The sequence below is a fragment of the Sminthopsis crassicaudata genome, chromosome 1 (genome assembly GCF_048593235.1).
Source record: "Sminthopsis crassicaudata isolate SCR6 chromosome 1, ASM4859323v1, whole genome shotgun sequence".
Classification (NCBI taxonomy): domain Eukaryota; kingdom Metazoa; phylum Chordata; class Mammalia; order Dasyuromorphia; family Dasyuridae; genus Sminthopsis; species Sminthopsis crassicaudata.
The window spans coordinates 487,649,476-487,674,488 of record NC_133617.1 but is presented as its reverse complement, the minus strand read 5'-3'; the positions used below and the strand labels follow the sequence as shown (position 1 = coordinate 487,674,488).

The window sequence follows — 25,013 nt, the reverse complement described above, 5'->3', positions numbered from 1 at the left end:
ATGAAACAGCTGATGGAAAGCATTTCATCCTTTGAATGATTTTTTTTCTTGCATTGAAAAACTGAATCTAAATACTTCAACATCTTTAAAAATTCAAAAACTACTTGAAGATAATATTGCTTGTCATCATTAGATACATGAGGAAAAAAAGAGAGTTACTGTTTAAATATCCTTTTCCCTCTTTTATGATCTCTTTGGGATACAGACCCTGGAGGCATTGCTGGTAAACATCTCTTGAAAACTTCACAAAACTCATGGCAGTGAAGCAAATTATAACTTGAAGTGTGGACTAAACAGGATTTATTTCACAATACTAAGTTTTAAATATTTTTAATCACATAGAAGTTAATGCAAAGGAATGGAAATTATGTCTGTATCAAATTTACAGGTTTTTTTTTTTTCCTTAAGTACTATGTACCTAATTTTCTTGTATGTATTTCTGGTTCTTTATGGCTCTATAAACTCATTTTCTCTGTCAATGACTTCACATTTCAATAAAAAAAACTTTATAAGCATTCTTATAAGTATACAACTAGTGCAAAAAATATTGCAACCACCTATGATAAAAGAAGGGTGCAGCGGGTGGGGAAAGGACAAATATTGCAGCACATCTATGTTAACTTTACTATACATGTTTGCACATATTTTATCATTATTTTTCTCTTTTATTTCATAATTGTTTATTTTCATGGTATAGTATTTAATGCCTCTGCATTTTTATTACATTTTATGACATGCCGAAAGGAATTTTGTGTATGCCTTTGTTATATAGTCTAAGTGAGTGAGTAGGGGCAACTTATCATCATATAAAAATTGCTTTACTGAAGAGTCCCTAAATGGCTATTAATTGGTTGCTTCATTTAAAAAAAAAAAATCTTTCCTCGATGGTCCCAAGGATCTTTAAAGCCATTTATTTTCAATTTCTTAGTCTTTCTTGGAATTTTTATATCTCAGGAAACTATTAGGGAAGTCCCACACCCCTCCCTTTACCTCAAAACTCTGTACCTTGTACTTTATTTTTCAAGTATAATAGCAGCAGTTTTTTTTGTGGAGAGGATAGCAATCTGACCTTGAATACAAAGGAACCAGTTTTAAATCCTGATTCTGTTACCTACTTCATGGGGGACCTTAGAAAGAAATTTATTAGCCTCCTTATGGTAATGTTAAATGAGGGGCCTGGACTAGATTATCTCTGAGTTTTCTTTCAGCTCCAGGCCTATGATCCTATGAGCTGTAAAATAAAGAGGCTGGATTAAATGAATTCTGAAATACTATGACAATGGAGGGAATTAATTTTTTGTTTCTAGTTTCTGCTCTGGGCTTCAACATCTCTATTCAAATGGTTCTGTGGCAGGCTTTTCCTGAAAATGGAACTTTTTACCACTCTCCAGAATTCCATTCCCGCCCCTCTCCCCCCAAAGAAATGTTCCTATCTTAAATTCATCTTTTTCTTTCCCTTGATGTAGTACAGAAGTTTTAAAGATCAAATTATTCAAATCCCTTTACTTTATGAATAAACTGAAGTCCAAAACTGTTAAGTGTGATCTAACATTCATCACACAGGGAATAAGTAGTGGAACCAGAAGATGAAAATAAATCCTTCAGTTTCAGGTAAACCTGGGAAAGCTTGTGTAAATCATGTATGTAGAGTTAAGTGAGCAGAACCAGGACAACAATTTAAATTATAACATAAATATTATGAAAAATAAACAATTCTGAAAGAATTAAGAACTTTGATGGATGGAATGATCAACTGTGATTACAAGTAATTAATTGTAAAGAATGATGGCCACCTCAAGGCACAGGAAATACACTAATGAATATAAATTATGAGATATCTTTTTAGGGGCAGAATAATGTAGGAATTTAGGGGCAGCTGGTGGTGAAGCACATAAGAGTGCTGGATCTGAAGTCAAGAAGACTCATCTTCCCGAGTTCAAATCAGGTCTCAGTCACTTAATAGCTGTGACACTCTCGGCCTGTCACTTAACCTTATTTGCCTCAGTTTCCTTATCTGAACAGTGAGCTGGAAAAGGAAGTATTCTAGTATTTTAGCCAAGAAAACCCCAAATAGGTTTGCAAAGAGTAGGACGTGACTGAAAAATGACTGACCAAGTTTTTATAACAATTCTATATTTTATTATATAATTATATATAAATATATATATATATATATATAAAACATATATAATAAATATATAACAATTTAATAACAATAGCAATTACTTCTAATTTACAATTATACAATTACTGGGCCAATTTTAACTACTAGATGTTTCAGAGACAGTACTATAATAGAAAGAACACTGAGAGTTGAGACAGAAGGTCAAGTTGAACATTACTAGGAAACCATGGTTTCCTGTTCTAGGGTGTGTGACTGAACAAGAGTGAACTTCACAGATTTGTGAAGTATTATAAAGTTCAAATGAGATAATATATGTAAATTAGCACTTTGCAAATATTAAAACATTATGGCATATAGGGGTAGTGATAATAAATACCTCTAAGTCTTCTAGCTTTGAAAATGTAATGGAAATGAGCACATGAGTAAAGTGTGTCTAATGCTACTCCACGTTTGAGTAAAGCTGGGGTACCTAGTTCATCAGATTATAAACTCCTCGAGGGCAAGATCTGTCTCTTTTTCTTCTCTGTATCCCTACTGTTTAGCACAATGCCTGGCACATTTTTGTTCTAATTGTTGCTCAGTTGGTTTCAGTTCTGCCTCTACGTGAACACATTTGGGGTTTTCTTGGCAGAAATGCTCACCATTGCAGTTGAGTAAACTGAGGCAAACAGGGTTAAGTGACTTAATCAGGTTGACACAGCTAGGAAGTGTCTGAGGCCACATTTGAACTCAGATGTGAGTCAGGCACTCTGTGTACTGTACCACTTATCTGCACAACTTGCCATACTGGTGCTTAATAAATGTTTACTGACTACTGACTACTTCCAGGAAAGCATGATGACAGGTAAAAGAATTGTCTTGGAGAGACGATGAAGCATATAAAGAAATTCTGTAACCGATTCTAGTGTGATAACTATGTGGTAGATCAGAGCCTCTTTGATTGACTACAGTCGTGGTCTTGGAAATGGAGACTCCTCAGCCATTTGTTCTCTTCATCTTACTTCTTAGTTCCCCCCCCCCCCCCCCATGGATCTTCGATCCAATGACACTATCCTTGCTTTTTTTTCCACACACAAGATACTCTTATCTTTTGACTCAATTTTCACTGCCTGTTCCATATACCTAGAATCTTCTTCTTCACATCTTCTCCTGAGTGCCTTATAGTCTCTGCTAAAATATTACCTTACAAGAAGCCTTTCCAGGTCCCCCTTAATGGTGGCATCTTCCCTCTGAGATTATTTGCAATCTTTCCTAAATTTAACCAAATGAAGTACATGGTTGTTTGTATATCACCTGTTCCATTTACCATTTTTATCTTCCTTTGACTCCCAGGATTTAGCACAATCCCTGACATACAGTAAGTGTTTAATAAATAAATACTTATTGACTTGACTTGAGCTGTTCTCTTGGTGGATCTTTGCTTTTGGTTAGGTTTTTTGAAGCCAGTATTCAGTAAGAAACAGTTCAATCAGGGAAGGGGCTCTACTCCTTCTGAGACTATTGTGGACTCATGAATATAGGTCTAGGCTCTCTGCTTGCCTTGATGTTTTTTCATTTTAGGAGAAATTAGAGGCTCAGACCTTTCAAAAGGTCAGAAGAGCAAGAAAGCTTTTTAGGCATTTGGGTAACTGGGAAATTCATAAGTTAAAAATCCATTCCAGATTTTGCAGCCTGCTGGACACAAAAGCTCCAGGGTGGAAGAATGACAGTCAAGCTCCAGCCTGTTGGTAACCAAGAGGAAGATCATCTGGTAGTCATTATGCATCTGAATGTGAACCTGGTGAGACCAATGCCATGCAGAAACTTCACAGGGTACATGGAGTGTTCTGAGAGGACTAACACCTCTCTACGTTTGCCAAATCCTTTCCAGAGCTGCTCATTCGCCTTTCCCCCCCCCCCCCCCCTGAGGCTGGGGTTAAGTGACTTGCCCAGGGTCACACAGCTAGGAAGTCTTAAGTGTCTGAGACCAGATTTGAACTCGGGTCCTCCTGAATTCAAGGCTGATGCCACTGTGCCACCTAGCTGCCCCTGCTCATTCAATTTTGGTGTCCACCAAGCTGTAGCATGTTCAGCCTCCACCCTGTGGTAAAAACACCTCAGCAAAGTTAGTTAATAAACCAAATTGATGTAAACTACAAACCTTATTTTCCTCAGTTTGTTAAGGGAGTGTCTACCCAAGCCTGTGAAGACTTTCCCAGAGGGAATGGGTGGATATGAACAATTTGTTCCCACAGCCGTGAAGGCAATTGAAGCAGCCATTGCAGAGCACTTAGACACTGAAGATGCCAAGATCATGCTGATCCACTGACAGCCGTCTTCACTTTTGCTTTGGTGACTGGAAAGAGAATGAAACTGATGACTTCATGTAACTGAATTATTTAAATTCAACTGACACACAAGTCAGTTAATGGGCATCCCTTTGATTTCCAATTCTTAGCCACCTCCCCAAAAGAGCTGCTACACATTTTTATGGTACAAATATATTATTTTCCCTTTTTTATTTATCTTTGGGTTGTAGACCCAACAGTAGTATTGCGAGATAAAAGGATGTGCACAATTTGGTGCTAAATGGTTGGATCAGTTCACAACTCTAGCAACAGAGGATTCGTGTGCCAGTTTTCCCGTATCCCCTCCAACATCCAAGAGTTTTCTTTGTCACATTAGCCAATCTGACAGGTGAGGTGATAGCTGAGTACGTGCTGTTTTAAACCAATAGTGTTTAAGTTTCTTGAGGACTAGCACTCTTGTATCTTTGTCACCACTGAAACTAGAGGTAATTTTTATGCTTTTTTTCATTTTACTTCATTTCACTTCTTTTTAAGGGAATAGACATTTAACAAATACATCCACTCGTCTCAAAGTGAGGCCAGGTTCGCGAACGTCCCTCCAGCTTCTTCTCTTTCTTGCAGGCCTCTCCCCACCTCGGCTCGGCCCAGCTCCAGGCCGAGGAGCAAGGCCCAGGAGGGAAGCGGGGGTCGGGACGAGAGACTACAGCTCCCGTTCTCAACCAAAAGCCTTCACTTCCCGGGATCCTTACCCTTACCACTGCCTCCTCACCGACCTCAAATTAGAGCAGAACCCGAACCACGCGGACCCTCTCCCTGAAGGTTTCCAAGAGGAGGCGGGGCCAGGGAGAGGGGCAGAAAAGGGTCTCTAGTTTCAAACCACGTGCACGTCACAGACAGGCGGGGCGCCGGGACGCGCGAAGTCACCTGGGAAGGCTGGCTCCGGGATTTGGGTGTCGGGTTTCGAGGCTGGAAGACGTCCTCCTTGGTTCGCGCGCTATCACGCACGTACACACGCGAACCTCGTTCTCTCAGGTCTCCCCCCTCACTCTCCCATAACCTTTGGTCGAGTTCCGGCACGCTCCGTCCCCTTGGAGGCGGAAGTTATGAAAGCTTACGTAACTTCCTGTTGGGGCGGAGAACGTTGATTTATCATGGTCTCTCTGGCAACCAGGTAGGGGGTTCCACGAGAAAGAATCGCTCCGACTTTGGAGGGAAGGAAGGAAAGAAAAGGGCCGGGGAGGAGGAACCTATTACGCCGGGCTGGTGGGGGGGCTGACAGGGAGGGGTTTTGAACGAATTCGTTGAATAGAAGAGAGACCGGTATAGACAGTGCCTGTGATCCGTAGAGGGAGAAGATCTGGCTGTCACTTTTTTAATGGCCTCAGTTTTCTGCCTTGGAGTGGCGGGATTAATTGGTCTCTAAGGCCTTTTCCTGCTCTTCATCCCAGAGTCCCGTGCGCCGCTGGATGTGCGGTCCTGCTACTTTGTGGGGGCCGCGCGCAGCCCGTCTGTCTCCTAGCCTTTATTAAACACTTGCTGTGGGTCGGGCAAAGAGCGAGGGCAGAGAAGGGAAGGGGGAGGAGAGGGGTCGGGAGTCATCCCAGAGTGAGACAAGCTTCTCCCTCACGGAACTTGTGGGAGGCTCTACCACTCCGAGCTGCCCGGGTAAAAGGGGGGGGGAGTAATAGGGGCCCTCGGCTGACTTAGTTTTCAAAGCTCTCCCGCAGTGACTTTCTGCTTTGTAAAATTAGGGTGTCGGAATAGACGATCGGACTGTTTCCTACCTCGGTTTGGTCACTAATTATATGACCCGGGGCAAATCACTTAATACTTTTGGGTTTTAATTTCTTCATTTGTGAAACCCAAGAAGGAAGAAATTGGTATCCCTGTGACCTTTCGTGCACTAATGCCTCAAAGGAGCGCAATGGCAGCATGATTCGTGACTAGAAGTGCGCCTTTGTAAAGAATATCGACATCTTGTTTTCATTTGCATGGCCAATAACTCCCCTTCTCGTGGCATTTTGGTTTACTTATTTTAATTGGATGAATGACTATCCAGATCTCCTGAGACCACATTCAAAGTTTTAAAAGTAATACGTTTATATTGAATGTATATATTGACTTTATATTCATTTTTGTAATTGGTTATAGCCACTTTCAGTTTGTGCATTGCAAACATTTGTAAATAATATTCTATATAATCGATTAGCCCTCTAGAGGCTTGTCAGTTTTGTGGATCCACCTAGATGACCCGCTTGTTCATTTATATAGTCAGTAGCATGTGTTAAATTCTTATTGTCAGACACCTGGCAAATGCTAAATGGCTGGCCTAAAGTCAGAGAAGGCATTGACCTATGACCCTCTGCTGATTACAAGGTGGGGTTAGCATGGGATAGAAGAATAAATGCCTGGAAAAGTCCAAAAAGATTATTTGTAAAAGACAAAAACGGTCATTTTACATTATTTGTGCTTCTGCTCATCTCCAGTTACATAGGCAACTGAAGTGACTATTTTCCATTTCAAAGCTCAAGTATTTTATCAGCTTTATCTGAATATTCTTTAAAGCTCTTAGAGGAAAAAGAATGGCCATTGCTATACAGAAGAGGAAACAGTAAGGTTAAGATGGACTGAATTATTCTTGGTCATATAGTCCCATTAGCAGGAACAGAAGAACATACTTCTAACTCATTGGTCTACAGTGATTTCAGGAAAGTGATGATAGAGTAGCCATAAAGCTAAAGCTAATTTGATGCCCTCAGGTGAGCATAACTTTCTATTGACTTCAAGAAAACAATGTAAAATCTCGCATCCTCATCCAAGAAGGTGAAGTAATGTGAGTTCACAAAGGAAGAAACTAAAACCCAAAAAAGTTGCTCAAAATATTTAATAGCTGTGTGACCCTGGCAAGTCACTTAACTCCAATTACCTTGAGTGTGTATTCCCCCTTAAAGAAAAAGGAATTTAATAATGTTCAGACTATACTTGTGCCTGGCAATTTAACCTTTTAAGGCCTGATTGATGAGGCAACAGGAAACCTCAAAATGATGGAGGTAACATGATGTAAATACCTAATAATGAGGTATATACCTCAATAGGATTAAGTGAAGTCTAGTGGCTAGGATACTTGGTACAGGGAGTCACATGGAGCTCCCCTGCAACCCTTTAGGATTCGGCGCAAGGATACAAAGTTAAATGAGGTCTAGTGGCAGCGAGAGTCCCCTGTAAATGAATTTACAGGCCGAAAACCTACATGGGTAAAAAGATGTTTATTGCCAGGTTTGGAAGCAAGGTTAAGGTCTGGGGTTAGTAGAAGGCATTAGATAGAGGAAGATAAATGCCGAAAGCACCAAGGACAGAGAATCTCTGATGCAAGCATCTTAGCTGGCACCTTTCAAATCTCTGACCAAAGATGATTCTAACTTGGCTGTTTTTATCTGCCTGAAGAAGCCATAGGGGCGGAGCTCAGGTTAATTCCTTGAAGGCCAGATTTTTTGGAGGGCTTTATCCAAGCCAGCTCAGATCTGGTGGGGGCGCTGGGTACAGCCCAAACTAGTTTGACCACATCTTGTATCAAAGGTAAATCAGACAAGGAATCTTAAAGGGGCTACGCCCGCAACATGATCTTATCTTTATAGTCTTGATATAGTGGAAAAACTGTTGAAAGTGATATTAGAAAACCTAGATTACTATGGCCAGCTCTGACATTTACTTGTTTTGTGACTGAGTAAATTGCTTAACCTCTCTTGAGCTTATCTATAATAGTGGGATAATATATCTATTACTCTACCTACATCGAATGATTCCTATGAAGAAAAACTGAGTTAATGTGCACGAAGGTACTTTTTAAACTGTAAAGTGCTATGTAAATATAAGATGCCATCATGTATTATACTGTTTGATTACGTACTGAATTTTACTGGATGACAAAATGAGAACATTTTTTACTAATTGTTATTTTTTCAGATAAAAATGACCTGCCAGGTAATCTGTGTACTCCAATAGCAAGTTTTTTTTTTTTTTTTAATTTGAATATACTATATAACAACTTTACAAATTAGGATTGAGATTATATGTCAGACTGAATTTAGTCTAGAAATTTCTTGCTACCTATCAAGTTTAAATTTTTAATAAATTCTTTTTTGATTCTAGCAGCATTCTTCTTGCCATTTACCTAAACCCTTAAACTTAAGCCCTGAAATTTGACTAGTAGACTACTTAGTGAAGGGACAAGTCTGCTGGTGGCAGCTAAATTGATTTAAACTTTACTTTACCAGTAGAGTTTGAAGTTCAGGTCATTTTAAAATTATTATTATTATTATAATAAGTACTAAGCATAGAGCCAGTAGTTTTAAATATGGGTTCTTGAATTAAACATTTCCAAGATTTACATAAACAAGCTTAAAAAAAAACTCGTTATGCTAGAAATTGTTATGAAATATATTGTTTCAAAATTTTAAATTAAAATAGCATTATAACCTAGTTCTGCTAAACAATCTTGCTAATGTGAATCAAGGAAATTGCGTTAAGATCCTGTTAAGCAATCAAGCATGTATCATTACTGTATAGCAAACAGGGTTTTGGCTTCCATTTGGAATTTAGCAATTAAAACTAAATTTAAAAATATATTCATCCCCTAAGCCTTTTGAGGACTGTTAAAAAAAACTTTTTAACAAGGCAAATCTAATCAGTACATTTTAGAGACCAGCTTTCCCTTTTTGTCACAATAGATATATATACAACCTAGTTGAAAATTGCTTTCATACATACTGTTTTTCTAAATCTTTTTTTATGTAGTCATGCCATTCATGTTCTACTCATTATTTGTTTAGCATAAAGATACAGTATGATTAGAAAGAGTTAATGGTCATATAAAAAAATAGCAATACACATTATATATGTGTACATAGAAATAGATATGCATCCCTCTGTATGCATATATAGCAATGATGAGGTAAAATAGGCATGAGAAGTAGTAAATAGAAATAGATTTCAATGATGTGGCTGATGTCCTGTGGTACTAGATAATATGCTTTAGAGAAGCACTAAATGTTGGGGTTTAGTTATATGAAGAATTCACAGTGACCATTTTCTTTGACAAAAGGTAGGTTTATTTAGAAGAACAGCTATCAGATAAAATGAAAAGGTACAATAGACACCAGGAATGGTAAATGTGAAATAGGGTTGGGAGAGTATAGACAACAATTTTATGCAAAGGACAAGTTCCCTTTGGTCTTTAGGGGGAGAAGTGAAGGAGCCAGACAAACTGCCACAGGTTCACCACCAATCTTTCTCCTCCTGGTCCTGCTGCAAAGTGAAATTCTCTCACCTCTCTCACCCTACCCCTTAATCCTTACCTACAATTATCTGTATGCACCAAACATGGAGCCAGACCGAAACTGTGAGAAGGGCCATTTTCCCAAACATATGCTAATAGAATCTTTGTCCAATAGATAATTAGCCTTAAGTGCTAGGTTGTCTGATTCAAGCACACCTTTTAAGAGTTTCAATCCTTTACAATTTACCAGGAGAAAGGAAACACTCCATGAAGTTGGAGCTTGTCCTTAGCTGTCAGGCTAAATCCTGAAAGGAACTTAGCACCCTAAGAGTTAGTTGGTTATAAGGAGAAGTGGAGTCAGGAGAGGAGAGAACACCATAAGAAATAGGTGGGGTTAGGAGAGACATTATGTGGCATGGGGGAGGGAGGATGGAAAAGGCACCCCCACAAGAGAGAGAGTGTTCTGGTAGACTGACCCAGGGAGGTTCAGTGTCGATGACATGGGTAACTTAGATTTCTGACTGAATTACCTCCACAGAGAGTGGGACTGCAGAACTAATCTGCTCTCTTATCAGAACCTACTTCCTTCTTGTCCCAGGAACAATTTTATCAGTTTCTTTTTGACCACCACACCATTCAGGACCTCATCAGGGAGCAATAAATTATAAAAATATTATTATATAAAAATTGCATAATAGAGATTCTATTCATGATGTGAAGTAACCAAGACAAGACATCTATCACAGATTACAAAATTTTGCTGTTATGTGAATTAGCAAGGGGAAAGATAAATTTCCTAATGAAACTCAAAATTTAGTAGGAAGAAACCAGTAGAGGGAAGATCACCTTCACCTTGTAAAAAAGTTAGCAAGGGAAGGGATACTAGTTATTTCCATGAATAACTTCACAGGCTCAAGCAATTACAATGTAGAGTCATAAATCCATGAGCAATTTGCATTTCAGGGTTCACAACTTTTAAAGTCTTAGGAGAGAGGAGGTAGGATCTATGTAGTAAAGAGAGGAACTAGGGAGGACTTTGGCAGCTTAGAAGGAGGGTCAGAGAGTGTCCAGGTATATTCCACCTGGCTGACCAGATTCCAGACTTATCTAAAGATAACATTAAGATCTCAAAGGTTGCTTAAAAATGCTAATAAGGCAATTTGAGCAGAGGATGACTGTTTTAAACTAGCAATGTGTAAGTAAATGGGTATTTGAATAGCTAAAGGATGAATATGATTATTCCAGAATAATTCTTTTGATTTAACTGCTTGGTGTTTATGATTTTTTGCCATATTTTCAAATAGATGACTATGGCTTTATACTACTCAGCATTCTATAATGTGTAAAAAAGGCATCTGGAAGTAGTAAAGGGAGTATAAATTGTTTCAGCTTATTCTTACTCTGTTGGTCATTGACTGTTTACAGAGCAGCAGTTATTTTCTTCAGTAGCAAAAATTGAAAATTTACAAATGATAATATAGTGGTCTAGAACAGGGCTTCTTAAACTTTTTTCAGTCACAATTCCTTTTCACACGAGAAATTTTTAGACAATCCCACCTTTGAGGTATTTTTGGCAGTATTTGTGCATACACAGTACTGTTGTATATTCAGAACCAAGGCTGCAGTGAAGTCGTGGGATTGAGGTGCGGGAATAGGAGGAGAGATCTCCTCTGCTGGGAGACATAAGTCCAATGCAAAAGAATTCGCAAACCCCCAGTGGCAAAAAAAAAAAAAAAAAGGATTTTTATTGTTCACTGAGAAAGGCTTTCTTAGCTGGAAAAATTCCTAATTGGGAATTTTGGCAAAGGTGTGTTAACAGACCCCTGGTTATATGGGCAAATGTTGGCCTGGGGCTGGAAGCTGTATGGCCTAATCAATAAAGGATCATCAGACAGAGATCTCCAATTGAATAAAATCACTTTCTGAGTTCTGAGGCTTTTCCCAGAGTCTGGGAATCCCTGAAGGGGATTGGGGCCATCTGCAAAAAGATCTCAGTTTCAATAAAGGGTGATTTGACCAAGATCTCCAATTGAATGCAGCCACTTAACTTGGGAAGGGCTTGTCTGGAAAGGTATGCTTTTCCCAGGAGAGAGCCTGAGACCCCAATCTTCCTTTTACAGATTAAAGGGGACACAGTTTCAGGGTTCACCCCCATCAATAGGAGCAAGTACTACCGGGGAAAAAACCTTGGATTCATTACAAGTTTGATTTTGAATTAATTTTTGGTCACTGCATTTAGAACCTTTTACTGTTGCCAATTTTTTTGGCATTCTCCCAACATTGTCACACCACCTTGTATGGGGTCACAATCCACAGTTTAAGAAGATTTGGTTAAAACTATTTCCGATATATTTTAATGCTCCTTGACACTTTTGTCCTATTAGATTTAAAAAAAAAAAACATAGTTTTTATAAGGGCGTTTCTACTACCAAGTAGAAGACTTTAACTTTGAAATTTGAGCTTTCCTTTGGAGCATTGCAACTGATGTAGAAAGCCAGCAGATGCATTGTGAGAACCTGGGGAATTAAAGATTAACACACTCCATTTATGAAGCCAATAGTTATTGTCACCACTAAACAGCTCTAGAATATCTCTAAACCCTAATTATCCTGATGATCTGTTTGAAGCCTGCAGATAAATATGTTGCTGTTGAAGATAGATTAGAAGATTTTCCATTAATGGGATAAATGACGTTACTTATCTGTAACAATTTCCTTGTTAACAATTATAATTCACTTTAAGAAATTCAGTTACTGTTAGCTAAAAATTGAAGCTTAGAAACATAATTTAGGGACTTCGTGTTTGTGACAATTAAGGATTCATAGATTTTTAAAAAGAATTCCCTCTGTCTTGTTTTCCTTCCATTAGAAATTTCTCAAGTGTATGGTTTTCAAAGATAGTCCAAGAATTTCTAGGGTTTTATAAGACTTTTCAGAACAGCCGATGAGGTCAAAATTATTTTCATAAAAGTACTAAGACCTTTTCATTTCTAATATGGTAAGTAGATGTAACTCAGATATACAAACTTTGTTTGGAGGATCCTCTGTATTTTTTAAAACTGTAAAATGCGCTGACTCCAAAAAGTTTGAGAATCACTGGCTCAATATACTGTATGAAAAAAGGAATTATAACACCTAATATACTTTACACATTCACTATTACACACTCACTATTCTTTGGAAGAATGATTTAAATAGTTGCTTTTGTTTTTGTGCTGAGGCAATTAGGGTTGAGTGACTTGTCCTCATGGTTACACAGCTAGGAAGTGTTACAAATGTCTGAGATTGGATTTGAACTTGGGTCCTTGTGACTTCAGGGCTGGTGCTCTAGCCACTGCACCACCTAGCTGCCCCTGACTTAATACAGTTTTAAAGGAAATGTATCTTTACATTCTGTAAGACACACGTTTACTTTGGGATGTAGTTACTTTCAATTATTTAGTTTATGCCCCTAAGTCTCCTTTTAAAAACTTATGGCCCTTTTATTCCTTAGTAACATCTCAATCAGTGAAAAAGGTCATTAAAGAGAAGGCATTTTGTTATTAAATAATTGGTAAAGGAATTAGATCTTAGTCACTTATGAAAAGTTGACTGGAAAAAGGATATTTTTTTTTCTGTTTTTTTTTTTTAATTTTTTTTATTATATATATATATATATATATATATATATATATATATATGAAAAAGGATATTTTTAAATGAGATGATCAAATTGTTTCATATATCCATTTTTCTCCCCTCTTTCCCTTCTCTTTTCTCAGCTTGGAGGTTATCAACAAGCAAATTAATGAAAATTGTTTGAAGTTGTCATGGTATTTCAGTTACTCTTTGTCTCTGAATTGAAAAATAGAATACCTAGCAAGAATTTGTTAAAACAATATGACTTGTCATATATTTAAAGGAAAACTAAAAATTCATGAATAACACAGGGAAGCTTATTAAGAAATCAGTTTTGTTTCTGCTTTGCAGTAGAAAGAGGGTGTGGTTGAACGATAGCAGCAACTAAAATCGGGCCAAAGGTACTTTGTAAACGATAGAAAAATTCTAATGAGAGGAGAAAAGATTCTCAAAACTCTTATCTCTGTGTCCTTTATTTCATATTTAGACTTGAAATGAATTTTGCCACTTTTCAAACATTTTTCTGCTTAAAATGTTTATCCTAAAAGACACTTTGCTGATGAACGGCATCTATTTTGTTGCATTTTGTTTTATAGACCAAATTACCATTTCTCTTGTGTTATTTGAATCATAATTCTAATATTACTGAGTTTATGCTTTTAATTGTTAAATATTACTTATTGGTCTGTGTTTTTCTATTAGGATCTGTATGAAGTCAGGTAAACAGAGGCAAGCTATGGAAAGAGTGTTGACTCTTGAATCACAGAGAATTTGGTTTTAATCCCATCTGTTGCTTACTACCTTTGTGGTTTTTGGCCAAGTCGCTTAAGCTCACTAGGACTTTTCCTCATCTGTAAAATGAGGTCTTTGTACTAGATAGCCTCTGAGGTCCTTTATAGCTCTAAATCTATGATCATATGGCATGATTTTTACTGTATTAAAGCTTTATGTATGAGACAAATTATAAAGACAAAAATATTGAGGATCTTATTAAATATTATGACAATTTTATTATATAATAATTGTATGAGTTATGGGTGAATATAATGAGGGAAAGGAAAGGGGGAACCCCATTTCTCGGTGCATAGATAATAAGATAATCCCATGAGGCGCAGTGTCCCCTGTGAATGAATTTATAGGCCCAAAAACCTATAAATAGATTGATTGATAAATAAAAGGTTTATTGTAGAAATTTGGAAGTAAAGTTCAGTTAAAAAGACGCCAGAGCCAGAGGTAGCCGCTGGGCGGGCAGGAACCCCTACATGGTCGGAAGGATACCATGTGTTGGGGGGGAGGGCTCCTGCCAAGAGAGCTCTCCGGCTTGTTTCTTTTATACCTAGAAGATGATAGGCGGTTCTTGGTGGGCTTTTCAGTCAGCTCAGATCAGGTGAGGGTTGGGGGAAGCTGAGCTGATAGTGGGGCTGGGCCCAGATATTCAAAGGGTGCCTTTGACCGAGATTTGTGAATCAAGGTCAGCCATGGGTTGGGCAATTAGAAAGGAATCTTAAAAGGACCTCAACCCCCATCAAATATATTTTAAAGACAAATGAAGTTTATTTTAAATTATGTATATTTTTTTCAATCAGGAAAAATCCATCACATTCCATGCCACCATCACAAATGAGAATAAAATGTAAACGAATACAAATCATGAAAAAAAAATTTCCACATTGGCTATGTCCAAAAAAATGTCTCATTCAACATTCATTTTCTACACAGATAGGGTTTTTTTCATCAGGAATGCTTGAAAGTATTTCATTAGAAATCCATTTTTTTCCCTTTGTGATACTCAATTGTTTTGGGTGTAACTTATTTTTGATTATAAGCTTATATCCTTAATTTTCTGAAATATATTCCAATGTTTACACCCTTTGTATTGGTGGCTGCTAAGTCATCTATGATTCTGACTGACTTCTTACTATTTAAATTCTGTCTTTTTGGATGTTTTGTAGTATTTTGGTTTCCTAATTTTCTCCATTATGCCTTTCCTTAGGTGGTTAAGGTAGCTCTCTGGCTAAAACACCGGACATGGAGTCAGCAAGATTATATCCCTGGCTCTTTTTTTCTTTGATCTGTAGTCTCTGGATTTTGACTATAATGATTCTGGAAGTTTTCATTTGAGGTTCTGTGGGTGTATGGGTGTCTTTTTTTTTTTTTTTTTTTTTTTTTAAATGAGGTAACTTAGATTTTATTTTCACTTTGCCATCTGGTGATCTGCAAGTAGTGGAAATGATGGTACAGACTAGAGCATGGGAGAGAGATCAGGGTTAGAACTGGGGATATGAGAAGCATCTACTGAAAGGTTATAGTTGAAACTTTGAAACTTTGGCCATCAGAAGAACTGAAGTACATTATGTAATACAAAATTGATAATTTTGATAAAGTTGAAAAGTTTTTGTACAAACAAAACTAATACAGACAAGATTAGAATGGAAGAAATAAACTGGGAAAACATTTTTACATCTAAAGGTATGATAAAGGCCTCATTTCTAAAATATATAAAGAATTGACCCAACTTTATAAGAATTCAAGCCATTATCCACTTGATAAATGGTCAAAGGAGATATGAACAGATAATTTTCAGATGAAGAAATTGAGACTATTTCTAGTTATGTGAAAAGGTGTTTTAAATAACTATTGATCAGAGAAATACAAATTAAGACAACTCTGAGGCACCATTACAGATTGGCTAAGATGACAGGAAAAAGATAATGATGAATGTTGGAGGTGATGTGGGAAAACTGGGACACCGATACATTGTTGTTGGAATTGTGAACTGATCCAACCATTCTAGAGAACAATATGGAACTATGCCCACTGGCAATCAAATTGTGTATAGCCTTTGATTCAGCAATGTCTCTACTGTGTATCCCAAAGAAATCATAAATGAAGGAAAGGGATTTACATGTGCAAAAATTTTGTGGCAGCCCTTTTTATAGTGGCAAGAAACTGGAAACTAAATGGATACTCATCAGTTGGTGAGGGGCTGAATAAATTGTGGTATATAAATGTTATGGAATAATATTGATAAGAAAGAATCATCAGGATGACTTCAGAGACACCTGAAGAAATTTACATGAAATGATGCTACGTGAAATGAGCAGAAACAAGACATCATTGTACTTGGCAACAGAAAAATTATACAACAATCTATTCTGATGATGTAGCTGTCTTCAAATTCAGGCCAGGTCCAATGATCTTGTGATGAAGAGAGTCATCTGCACTCAAAAAGAGGAATGTGGAAACTGAGTGTGGATCACAACATAGTATATTCACTTTTTTTGTTGTTTGCATTTTGTTTTGTTTCTCATTTTTTCCCTTTCTGATCTGATTTTTCTTGTTGCAGCATGATAATTATGGAAATATGTATAAAAGAATTGCACATGTTTAAAACATATTGGATTATTTGCTTCTAGGGGAAGGATTGGGAGGAAGGGAGGGGAAAAATTTGGAACACATGATTTTGCAAGGGTGAATGTTGAAAATTATGCATGTGTTTTGAAAATAAAAAGCTTTAATAATGAAAAAAACTTTGGCCATCTTCTAGTTAATACCTATGTTAATCAGCTCTGTGACTGTACATTTCACTCAAATTATATGAGCCTTTGTTTCTTCATCTATAAAAAAAGTAGACAGTAACTTCCCCAACAGGATGGTTGTCATGATCATAAATGGTACAGTGAATGGAAGGCTGTATTTCCCAGATTAGTTGTGAGAATCTAATGAGATATTTGTAAAATGCTTTACAAACCTTAAAGCACTACATAAAAGTTATTCAAATATTGTGTAATTGTAAAGCACTATGTACATATAAGCCATTATTATATATATTGTTTCTCTTAGAAACCAGCTTCAATATAAATTCTCAATTTTAAAAAATTTGTTTATTATCTTGATAGACCCTTTGCTTGGACTTCAAATAAATGTAGAATATCTTCACTTACATATCTCAAATCCTTTAAAATTTAGCATATCTACAACATAATTTTGCATGTCTTCTGTTCATTAAACTCCTCTCCTGCTTCCAAATTTTTAGTATTTTCCTATCCATAAAGGCTCAAAATCCCTCAACTTTGATTTTTCTCTTCCTTTCATAATTCCTTTTAACCAAATCAAATCCTGTCCAATATTCTTTGGAAAAATTTTTTTAGTCCCCCTCCTACCACCTTGTTGCAGGTCTCCAGTTACTATTTTCTGATCTCTTCCCTCCAGCCTAGCATTCATATTGCCACCAAATTAATTAATCCCTCTCAGATTGATACTAGCTCCATCATCATAAACAAATTTTCTCGACTCCATACTATGTATATGTAGAGCACAGAAGTATTAGTATCCTGGCCCTCCAGAATCTTGACGTGTTTATGATAACTACAGTATAAGACAGTATATAGGGGGCAGCTAGGTGGCGCAGTGGATAGAGCACCAGCCTTGAATTCAGGAGGACCTGAGTTCAAATGTGGTCTCAGACACTTAACACTTCCTAGCTGGGTGATCCTGGGCAAGTTACTTAACCTCAGCCTCGGGGAAAAAAAAAAAAAAAGACAGTATATATTTAATGCCAAAGGACCACTGCAAATCTGGCTCTGCCCTTTACTCTCTGATTTACTTTAGGCAAGTCACTTAATCCTTTTGGACCTCAATTTCCTTATCTATAAAAGAGAGTTGATTTCTAGGGCTTTCTAGAGTTCAAAAGACTAGATAACTTCTGAGGTCCTTTCTAATTATAAATCTTGATATAAATAGTTTTTAAGGAATGAGAAACCATTTTTACCATGGTAATCAAGAAATGCTTCTTAGAAGAAGGAATTGAATTAGGGCTTAAGCATTTTGATAGTGGGAAAGAAGACATTCAAGGAGACCTAAAATTGGGGGTATCTTAACAGAGATTGCTTTATCACTTTTAAAAAGAATTTTAAATTTGAAGTTTCCCTTTAAAGAGGCATTAATAGAGTCTCTGTCACTCCATTATTTATCATTTTGCTAATTGATCATTTTTCATGAGGTCTAAAACTCCTAAGTGATTGGTTATTCAATGCTTACGATAGCCCTACTGCTGCAGCCTGAAATTGACTATCCTTCTCAGGATCCTTTGGAAGTCAGGAAAATAAGGTGTCTTAGAACATGATAAGGGTGCAGACCAAGCCCCCTCCTACATAGGAGACCTTTGTTCCTATAGCCACAGTGATAATTGTTCTTACTTAGTAACCTAGAAGCCTTTCTGTTCATATTATAACAAAAAGTGAGGTCTTTGTAGCACCAGTGACTCAAGTTGCCTCTAATATGGCAAGCCTAATTTTTTGAAACTAGTGCAAAGACAGACCTGTCACCAGGCCTTGGTAGATTTCCTGCTGCCTTGATCCTTGTTGACCATCAGGAATAATGTATTCATGATGACAAAGGATTGTACTGAGATGCAACAATTCATAACTAGGATATTATAAAAGGAAGAACTGGAGTTTCATGCGAGACAGAAAACCTTGTACCATGAGCAAACATTTTTAGTGATAGTATGTGGAGACAGAATGGTATGTGAGAAGGAGGCACTGGTTTTGGTCCTGTGTCTTCTGTCTATCTTTGAAAACCACCTGCTTAAGTTGTTTTACCTCTGGAGGAGTTTCTTTGTTGGTTAATTGAGGGAGTTGGACTAGTTCCTCTATGATCATAAATAGCATTTATGAAAATATATTTGATTTAGCTTTCTCTAGCCTCTAAAATTCTTTGATATATTTTCCTGGCAACTACCATTTCTCCCAATATGTTGGGTCCCTATTCGTATTTGGTTCCATGTCCACTACATTTCCTTTTCTGTTTCCCTTTTAATTAAATAAATGCTCAAGTTTTCTACTGTCTGGAATTTCAGAGAATGGGTTTTCTAGGATTTTGAATAAACTGACTTTTTACTTGGTATAGTAAGGCTCATTCCAAACCATAATTATCGTAGAATATTAGAGCTAGGGGGTACTTGATCACCAGATTCCAATCATTTTTACGAATAAGGATAATGAGACTTTATGAGATTAAATATTAAGTAATTTGCCAGCAGCTAACTAATGATAGAATGAGAGAACTGATTTTTTCAAAACTCCAGAGTCCAGTGTTCTTTCCATTATACCACCCTGCCTCTGTAGATATCATGCAGAAATTGTTTAACTCTGAAGTTGAACAACTTGTTCCCATATAAATTTAAATTGAGGTGAGATCCAATGTTCTCTGCTGGAGTTGGGGGAGTAGGCATAGTTACATTTGGATGGATATAATGATAAAATACGATAGGACCAATTTTTTGTTAAATGAAGAATGTTTGATAGGGAGAGATTTTATATTAATATTAACTATTTTGGCTTGAAATTCTGGGATGACTTGAATATCCTTCTTAAAATAAAATCACTTTGTCTTCTTGGCATTTTCTGTTGCATATAATGGATACAGCTTTGCTGATGCCCAAAAATATGCCTGTGGGCATAGAAATCAACCCAAATAAGCAATCATACTAAAGAAAAGGGGGAAGAGAAGAAAACATCTAAAATCTTTTTTTTTATATATTTTTTTTTATTATATATATATATATATATATATATATATATATTTTATAATATTATCCCTTGTATTCATTTTTCCAAATTACCCCCCCTCCCTCTATTCCCTCCCCCCGACGACAGGCAATACCATACATTTTACATGTGTTACAATATAGTCTAGGTACAATACATGTGTGTGAATATCATTTTCTTGTTGCACAATAAACATTAGAATCCGAAGGTACATGCAACCTGGGCAGACAGATATTAGTGCTAACAATTTACATTCCCCTCCCAGTGTTTCTTCTCTGGGTGTATCTACCTCTGTCCATCATTGATCAACTGGAAGTGAGTTGGATCTTCTTTATGTTGAAGATTTCCACTTCCATCAGAATACATCCTCATACAGTATTGTTGTTGAAGTATACAGTGATCTTCTGGTTCTTCTCATTTCACTCAGCATCAGTTGATTTAAGTCTCTCCAACCCTCTCTGTATTCCTCCTGCTGGTCATTTCTTACCGAGCAATAATATTCCATAACTTTCATATACCACAATTTACCCAACCATTCTCCAACTGATGGACATCCATTCATCTTCCAGTTTCTAGCTACAACAAAAAGAGCTGCCACAAACATTTTGGCACATATATGTCTCTTTCCGCTCTTTAGTATTTCTTTGGGATATAATCCCAGTAGTAGCGCTGCTGGGTCAAAGGGTATGCACAGTTTGATAACTTTTTGGGCATAATTCCAGATTGCTCTCCAGAATGGCTGGATTCTTTCGCAACTCCACCAGCAATGTATTAGTGTCCCAGTTTCCCCACATCCCCTCCAACATTTGTCATTATTTGTTCCTGTCATCTTAGCCAATCTGACAGGTGTGTAGTGGTATCTCAGAGTGGTCTTAATTTGCATTTCTCTGATCAGTAGTGATTTGGAACACTCTTTCATGTGAGTGGATATAGTTTCAATTTCTTCCTCTGAGAGTTGTCTGTTCATATCCTTTGACCATTTATCAATTGGAGAATGGTTCGGTTTCTTATAAATTATGGTCAGTTCTCTATATATTTTGGAAATGAGACCTTTGTCAGAACCTTTGTTTTTAAAAATATTTTCCCAATTTGTTACTTCCCTTCTAATCTTGTTTGCATTAGTATTATTTGTACAGAAACTTTTTAGTTTGATGTAATCAAAATCTTCTATTTTGTGATCAATAATGATCTCTAGTTCTCCTCTGGTCATAAATTCCTTCCTCCTCCACAAGTCTGAGAGGTAGATTATCCTCTGTTCCTCTAATCTATTTATTATCTCCCTCTTTATGCCTAAATCATGGACCCATTTTGATCTTATCTTGGTATATGGTGTTAAGTGTGGATCCATATCTAATTTCTGCCATACTAATTTCCAGTTTTCCCAACAGTTTTTTCCGAATAATGAATTTTTATCCCTAATGTTGGAATCTTTGGGTTTGTCAAAGATTAGATTGCTATAGATGTACCCTTTTTTGTCCTTTGTATCTAATCTGTTCCACTGATCTACCGGTCTATTTCGTAGCCAATACCAAATGGTTTTGGTGACTGCTGCTATATAATATAGCTTTAGATCAGGTACACTTAGACCACCTTCCTCTGAGTTTTTTTTCATTAGTTCCCTTGCAATTCTTGACCTTTTATTCTTCCATATGAATTTTGTTGTTATTTTTTCTAGGTCATTAAAATAGTTTCTTGGGAGTCTGATTGGTATAGCACTAAATAAATAGATTAGTTTGGGGAGTATTGTCATCTTTATTATATTCGCTCGGCCTATCCAAGAGCACTGAATGTCTTTCCAATTATTTAAATCTGATTTTATTTTTGTGGCAAGTGTTTTGTAATTTTTCTCATATAATTCCTGACTTTTCTTTGGTAGATGGATTCCCAAATATTTTATACTCTCAACATTTGTTTGGAATGGAATTTCTCTTTGTATCTCTTGCTGTTGCATTTTATTAGTGATATATAAAAATGCCGAGGATTTATGTGGATTTATTTTGTATCCTGCCACTTTGCTGAAATTTTGAATTATTTCTAGTAGCTTTTTAGCAGAGTCTTTGGGGTTCTCTAAGTATACCATCATGTCATCTGCAAAAAGTGATAGTTTAATTTCCTCATTTCCTACTCTAATTCCTTGAATCTCTTTCTCGGCTCTTATTGCCGAGGCTAGCGTTTCTAGTACTATATTGAATAGTAATGGTGATAGTGGGCAACCTTGTTTCACTCCTGATCTTACTGGGAAAGGTTGCAGTTTATTTCTATTGCATATTATGCTTACTGACGGTCTTAAATATATACTCCTGATTATTCTAAGGAATAATCCATTTATTCCTATACTCTCAAGAGTTTTTAGTAGGAATGGATGTTGGATTTTGTCAAATGCTTTTTCTGCATCTATTGAGATGATCATATGGTTCTTATTAATTTGATTATTAATATGGTCAATTATATTAATAGTTTTCCTAATATTAAACCAGCCCTGCATTCCTGGAATAAATCCTACTTGATCATAGTGTATTATCTTGGAGATGATTTTCTGAAGTCTTTTTGCTAATATCTTATTTAAGATTTTAGCATCAATATTCATTAAGGAGATTGGTCTATAGTTTTCTTTCTCAGGAAAACATCTAAAATCTTGATTTCCCTAATCTAAGTTCAGCTTGTTCACTGATAGACTCATTAAAATCCTCGTGAGATGGAAGATAATTCTGGTCATATATTTCAGTGTATGTTGACTTTCTGGTTATAAGTGTGGGTCAAAATGGCCCATGTTGTATACTCAAATAGTAATAACTAGAATGAATGCATTTGTAAAGAGCAATATTTGAAACAGAGTGAGTAGTCTGGTCCACTGTGAGGTAAGATGAGGGGCAGAATATCATATGTTTGTTCATACAGATCCTGAATTTATTAAGCTTTTTTTTTTTTACCAGTTTTTGAAGACTTATAAATAGAAGTGATAAACCCCAGCAATAAAGTGAAACTCTCTTCTAAAACCTAATGCCAAAAAGTTCCATAAGCTCTATTTTCACAAGACACATTGTAAATGAAAGTGATATGGTACATGTTGAGGTTATTTTTAGTTGTAATTATAGAAGTTGGAAATGGAAAAGCCCTATCAAGTTATTTCTTCTTTTCTCTTCCCTCTGTATTCATTACTCTGAAGGAACACTCTTTGATTTGTAAATTTGTTTTTAGTGATTTTTATCCTGATATGAAGTAATCATCAGTCATGTCTCTAAATTTTTCAAGAAGCTTCAAGAACTTTTTTCCAAAAGAAAATTATCATGTTTCATAGTGATGTTTTTAAAAGGCAGAAGTGAATCGCTGCATTAGATGTCATCACATGGACTCCATTGATTACCAGCCCTGTGTGATTTTGGGCAAATCACTCAATACTTCCATTTCATCATCTGTAAAATGAGAATGATATTATCCTATACTTCTTGTTCTTCCAAATGCATCCCCCCCCCAAAGCAATTGGAGTTAAGTGACTTGCCCAGGGTCACACAGCCAAGAAGTGTTAAAGTGTCTGAGGTCATATTTGAACTCAGGTCCTCCTGACTTTAGGGCTGGTGCTCTATCCACTGTGCCAGCTAGTCTTTATTTTCAAAACATATGCATAGTTTTTAACATTCACCCTTACAAAATCTTGTGTTCCAAAAATTTTTTTCTCCTCCTTTTCCCCTCCTTCCCCTAGATGGTAAGTAATCCAATATGTGTTAAACATGTGCAATTCTTCTATTTATATTTCCACAATCATCTTGCTGCACAAGAAAAATCAGATCAAAAAGGGAAAAAATGAGAAAGAAAACAAAATGCAAGCAAATAACATACTGTGTTGTGATCCACATTCAGTCCCCACAGTCCTCTCTCTGGTGGCAGATGACTTTCTTCATCATAAGACCATTAAAATTGGTTTGAATTATCTCATTGTTGAAAAGAGAGCCATGTCCATCAGAATTCATCATTGTATAATCTTATGTGTATAATCTCCTAGTTCTACTGACTTCACTTAGCATAAGTCTCTCCAGGCATCTCTGAAATCATCCTGCTGTTCATTTCTTACAGAACAATATTCCATAAAATTAAGACAGAATTGTCTTAATTTGCATTTCTCTGATCAATAGTTTATTTAAAGCATTTTTTCATATGACTAGAAATGGTCTTAATTTCTTCATCTGAAAATTGTCTCTTCATATACTTTGACCATTTGTCAATTGGAGAATGGCCTGTATTCTTATAAACTTAAGTCAGTTCTCTATATAATTTTAGAAATGAAGTCTTTATTAGAACCCTTGGATATAAATTTTTTTCCCAATTTACTGCTTCCCTTCTAATCTTGTCTGCATTGGTTTTATTTGTACAAAACCTTTTTAATTTAATATAATCAAAATTATCCATTTTGCATTCCATAATATACTTTAGTTCTTCTTTGGCCACAAATTCCTTCTCCATAAATCTGAAAGGTAGACTATCCTTTGTTCTATAATTTGCTTGTAGTATCACTCTATCTAAATTATGAACGCATTTTGACCTTATCTTGATATAGTGTGATAAGTGTTAGTCAATGACTAGGTTATGCCATACTAATTTCTAATTTTTCCAACAATTTTTGTCAAACAATGAGTTCTATCCCAGAAGCTGGATTCTTTGGGTTTATATTGGGTCTTTATATTTATATTGGGTGAACTTGACCTATTCCACTGACCAACTACTCTATTTCTTACTTAGTACCAAATGGTTTTGATGACTATTGTTTTATAATATAGTTTTAGGTCTGGTACAGCTAGGCTATACCTTCATTTCCATTTTGTTTCATTAATTCCCTTGAAAATCTTGACCTTTTGTTCTTCCAGATGAATGTTGTTAATATTTCTTCTAGCTTTGTAAAGTAATTTCTTGGCAGTTTGATTGGTATAGCACTAAATAAATAGATTAATTTAGGTAGAATTGTCATTTTTATTAACTTAGCCTATCCATAAAGCCCTTGGTATTCTTCTAATTGTTTAAAACTAATTTTATTTGTGTGGAAAGTGTTTTGCAATTGTGTTCATGTAGTTCCTCGCTCTGTCTTGGCAGGTAGACTCCCAAATAGTTTATATTATATACAGTTATTTTGAGAGAATTTGTATCTCATGCTGCTAGACTTTGTTG

The 25,013-nt window shown here is 36.3% G+C and overlaps 1 protein-coding gene across 1 annotated transcript in view; it reads left to right on the top strand.

Annotated features, from left to right (window-relative positions):
- The first annotated feature begins 4,030 nt into the window (after positions 1 to 4,030).
- The window catches only part of DHRS7B (dehydrogenase/reductase 7B), a 77,249-nt gene continuing 56,266 nt past the window's right edge, over positions 4,031 to 25,013 (top strand). Inside the window, exon 1 of the mRNA XM_074281274.1 lies at positions 4,031 to 5,584. Within this exon, the coding sequence (XP_074137375.1) occupies positions 5,565 to 5,584 (20 nt within the window). The 5' untranslated portion in view covers positions 4,031 to 5,564. The remainder of the gene's footprint in view (positions 5,585 to 25,013) is intronic.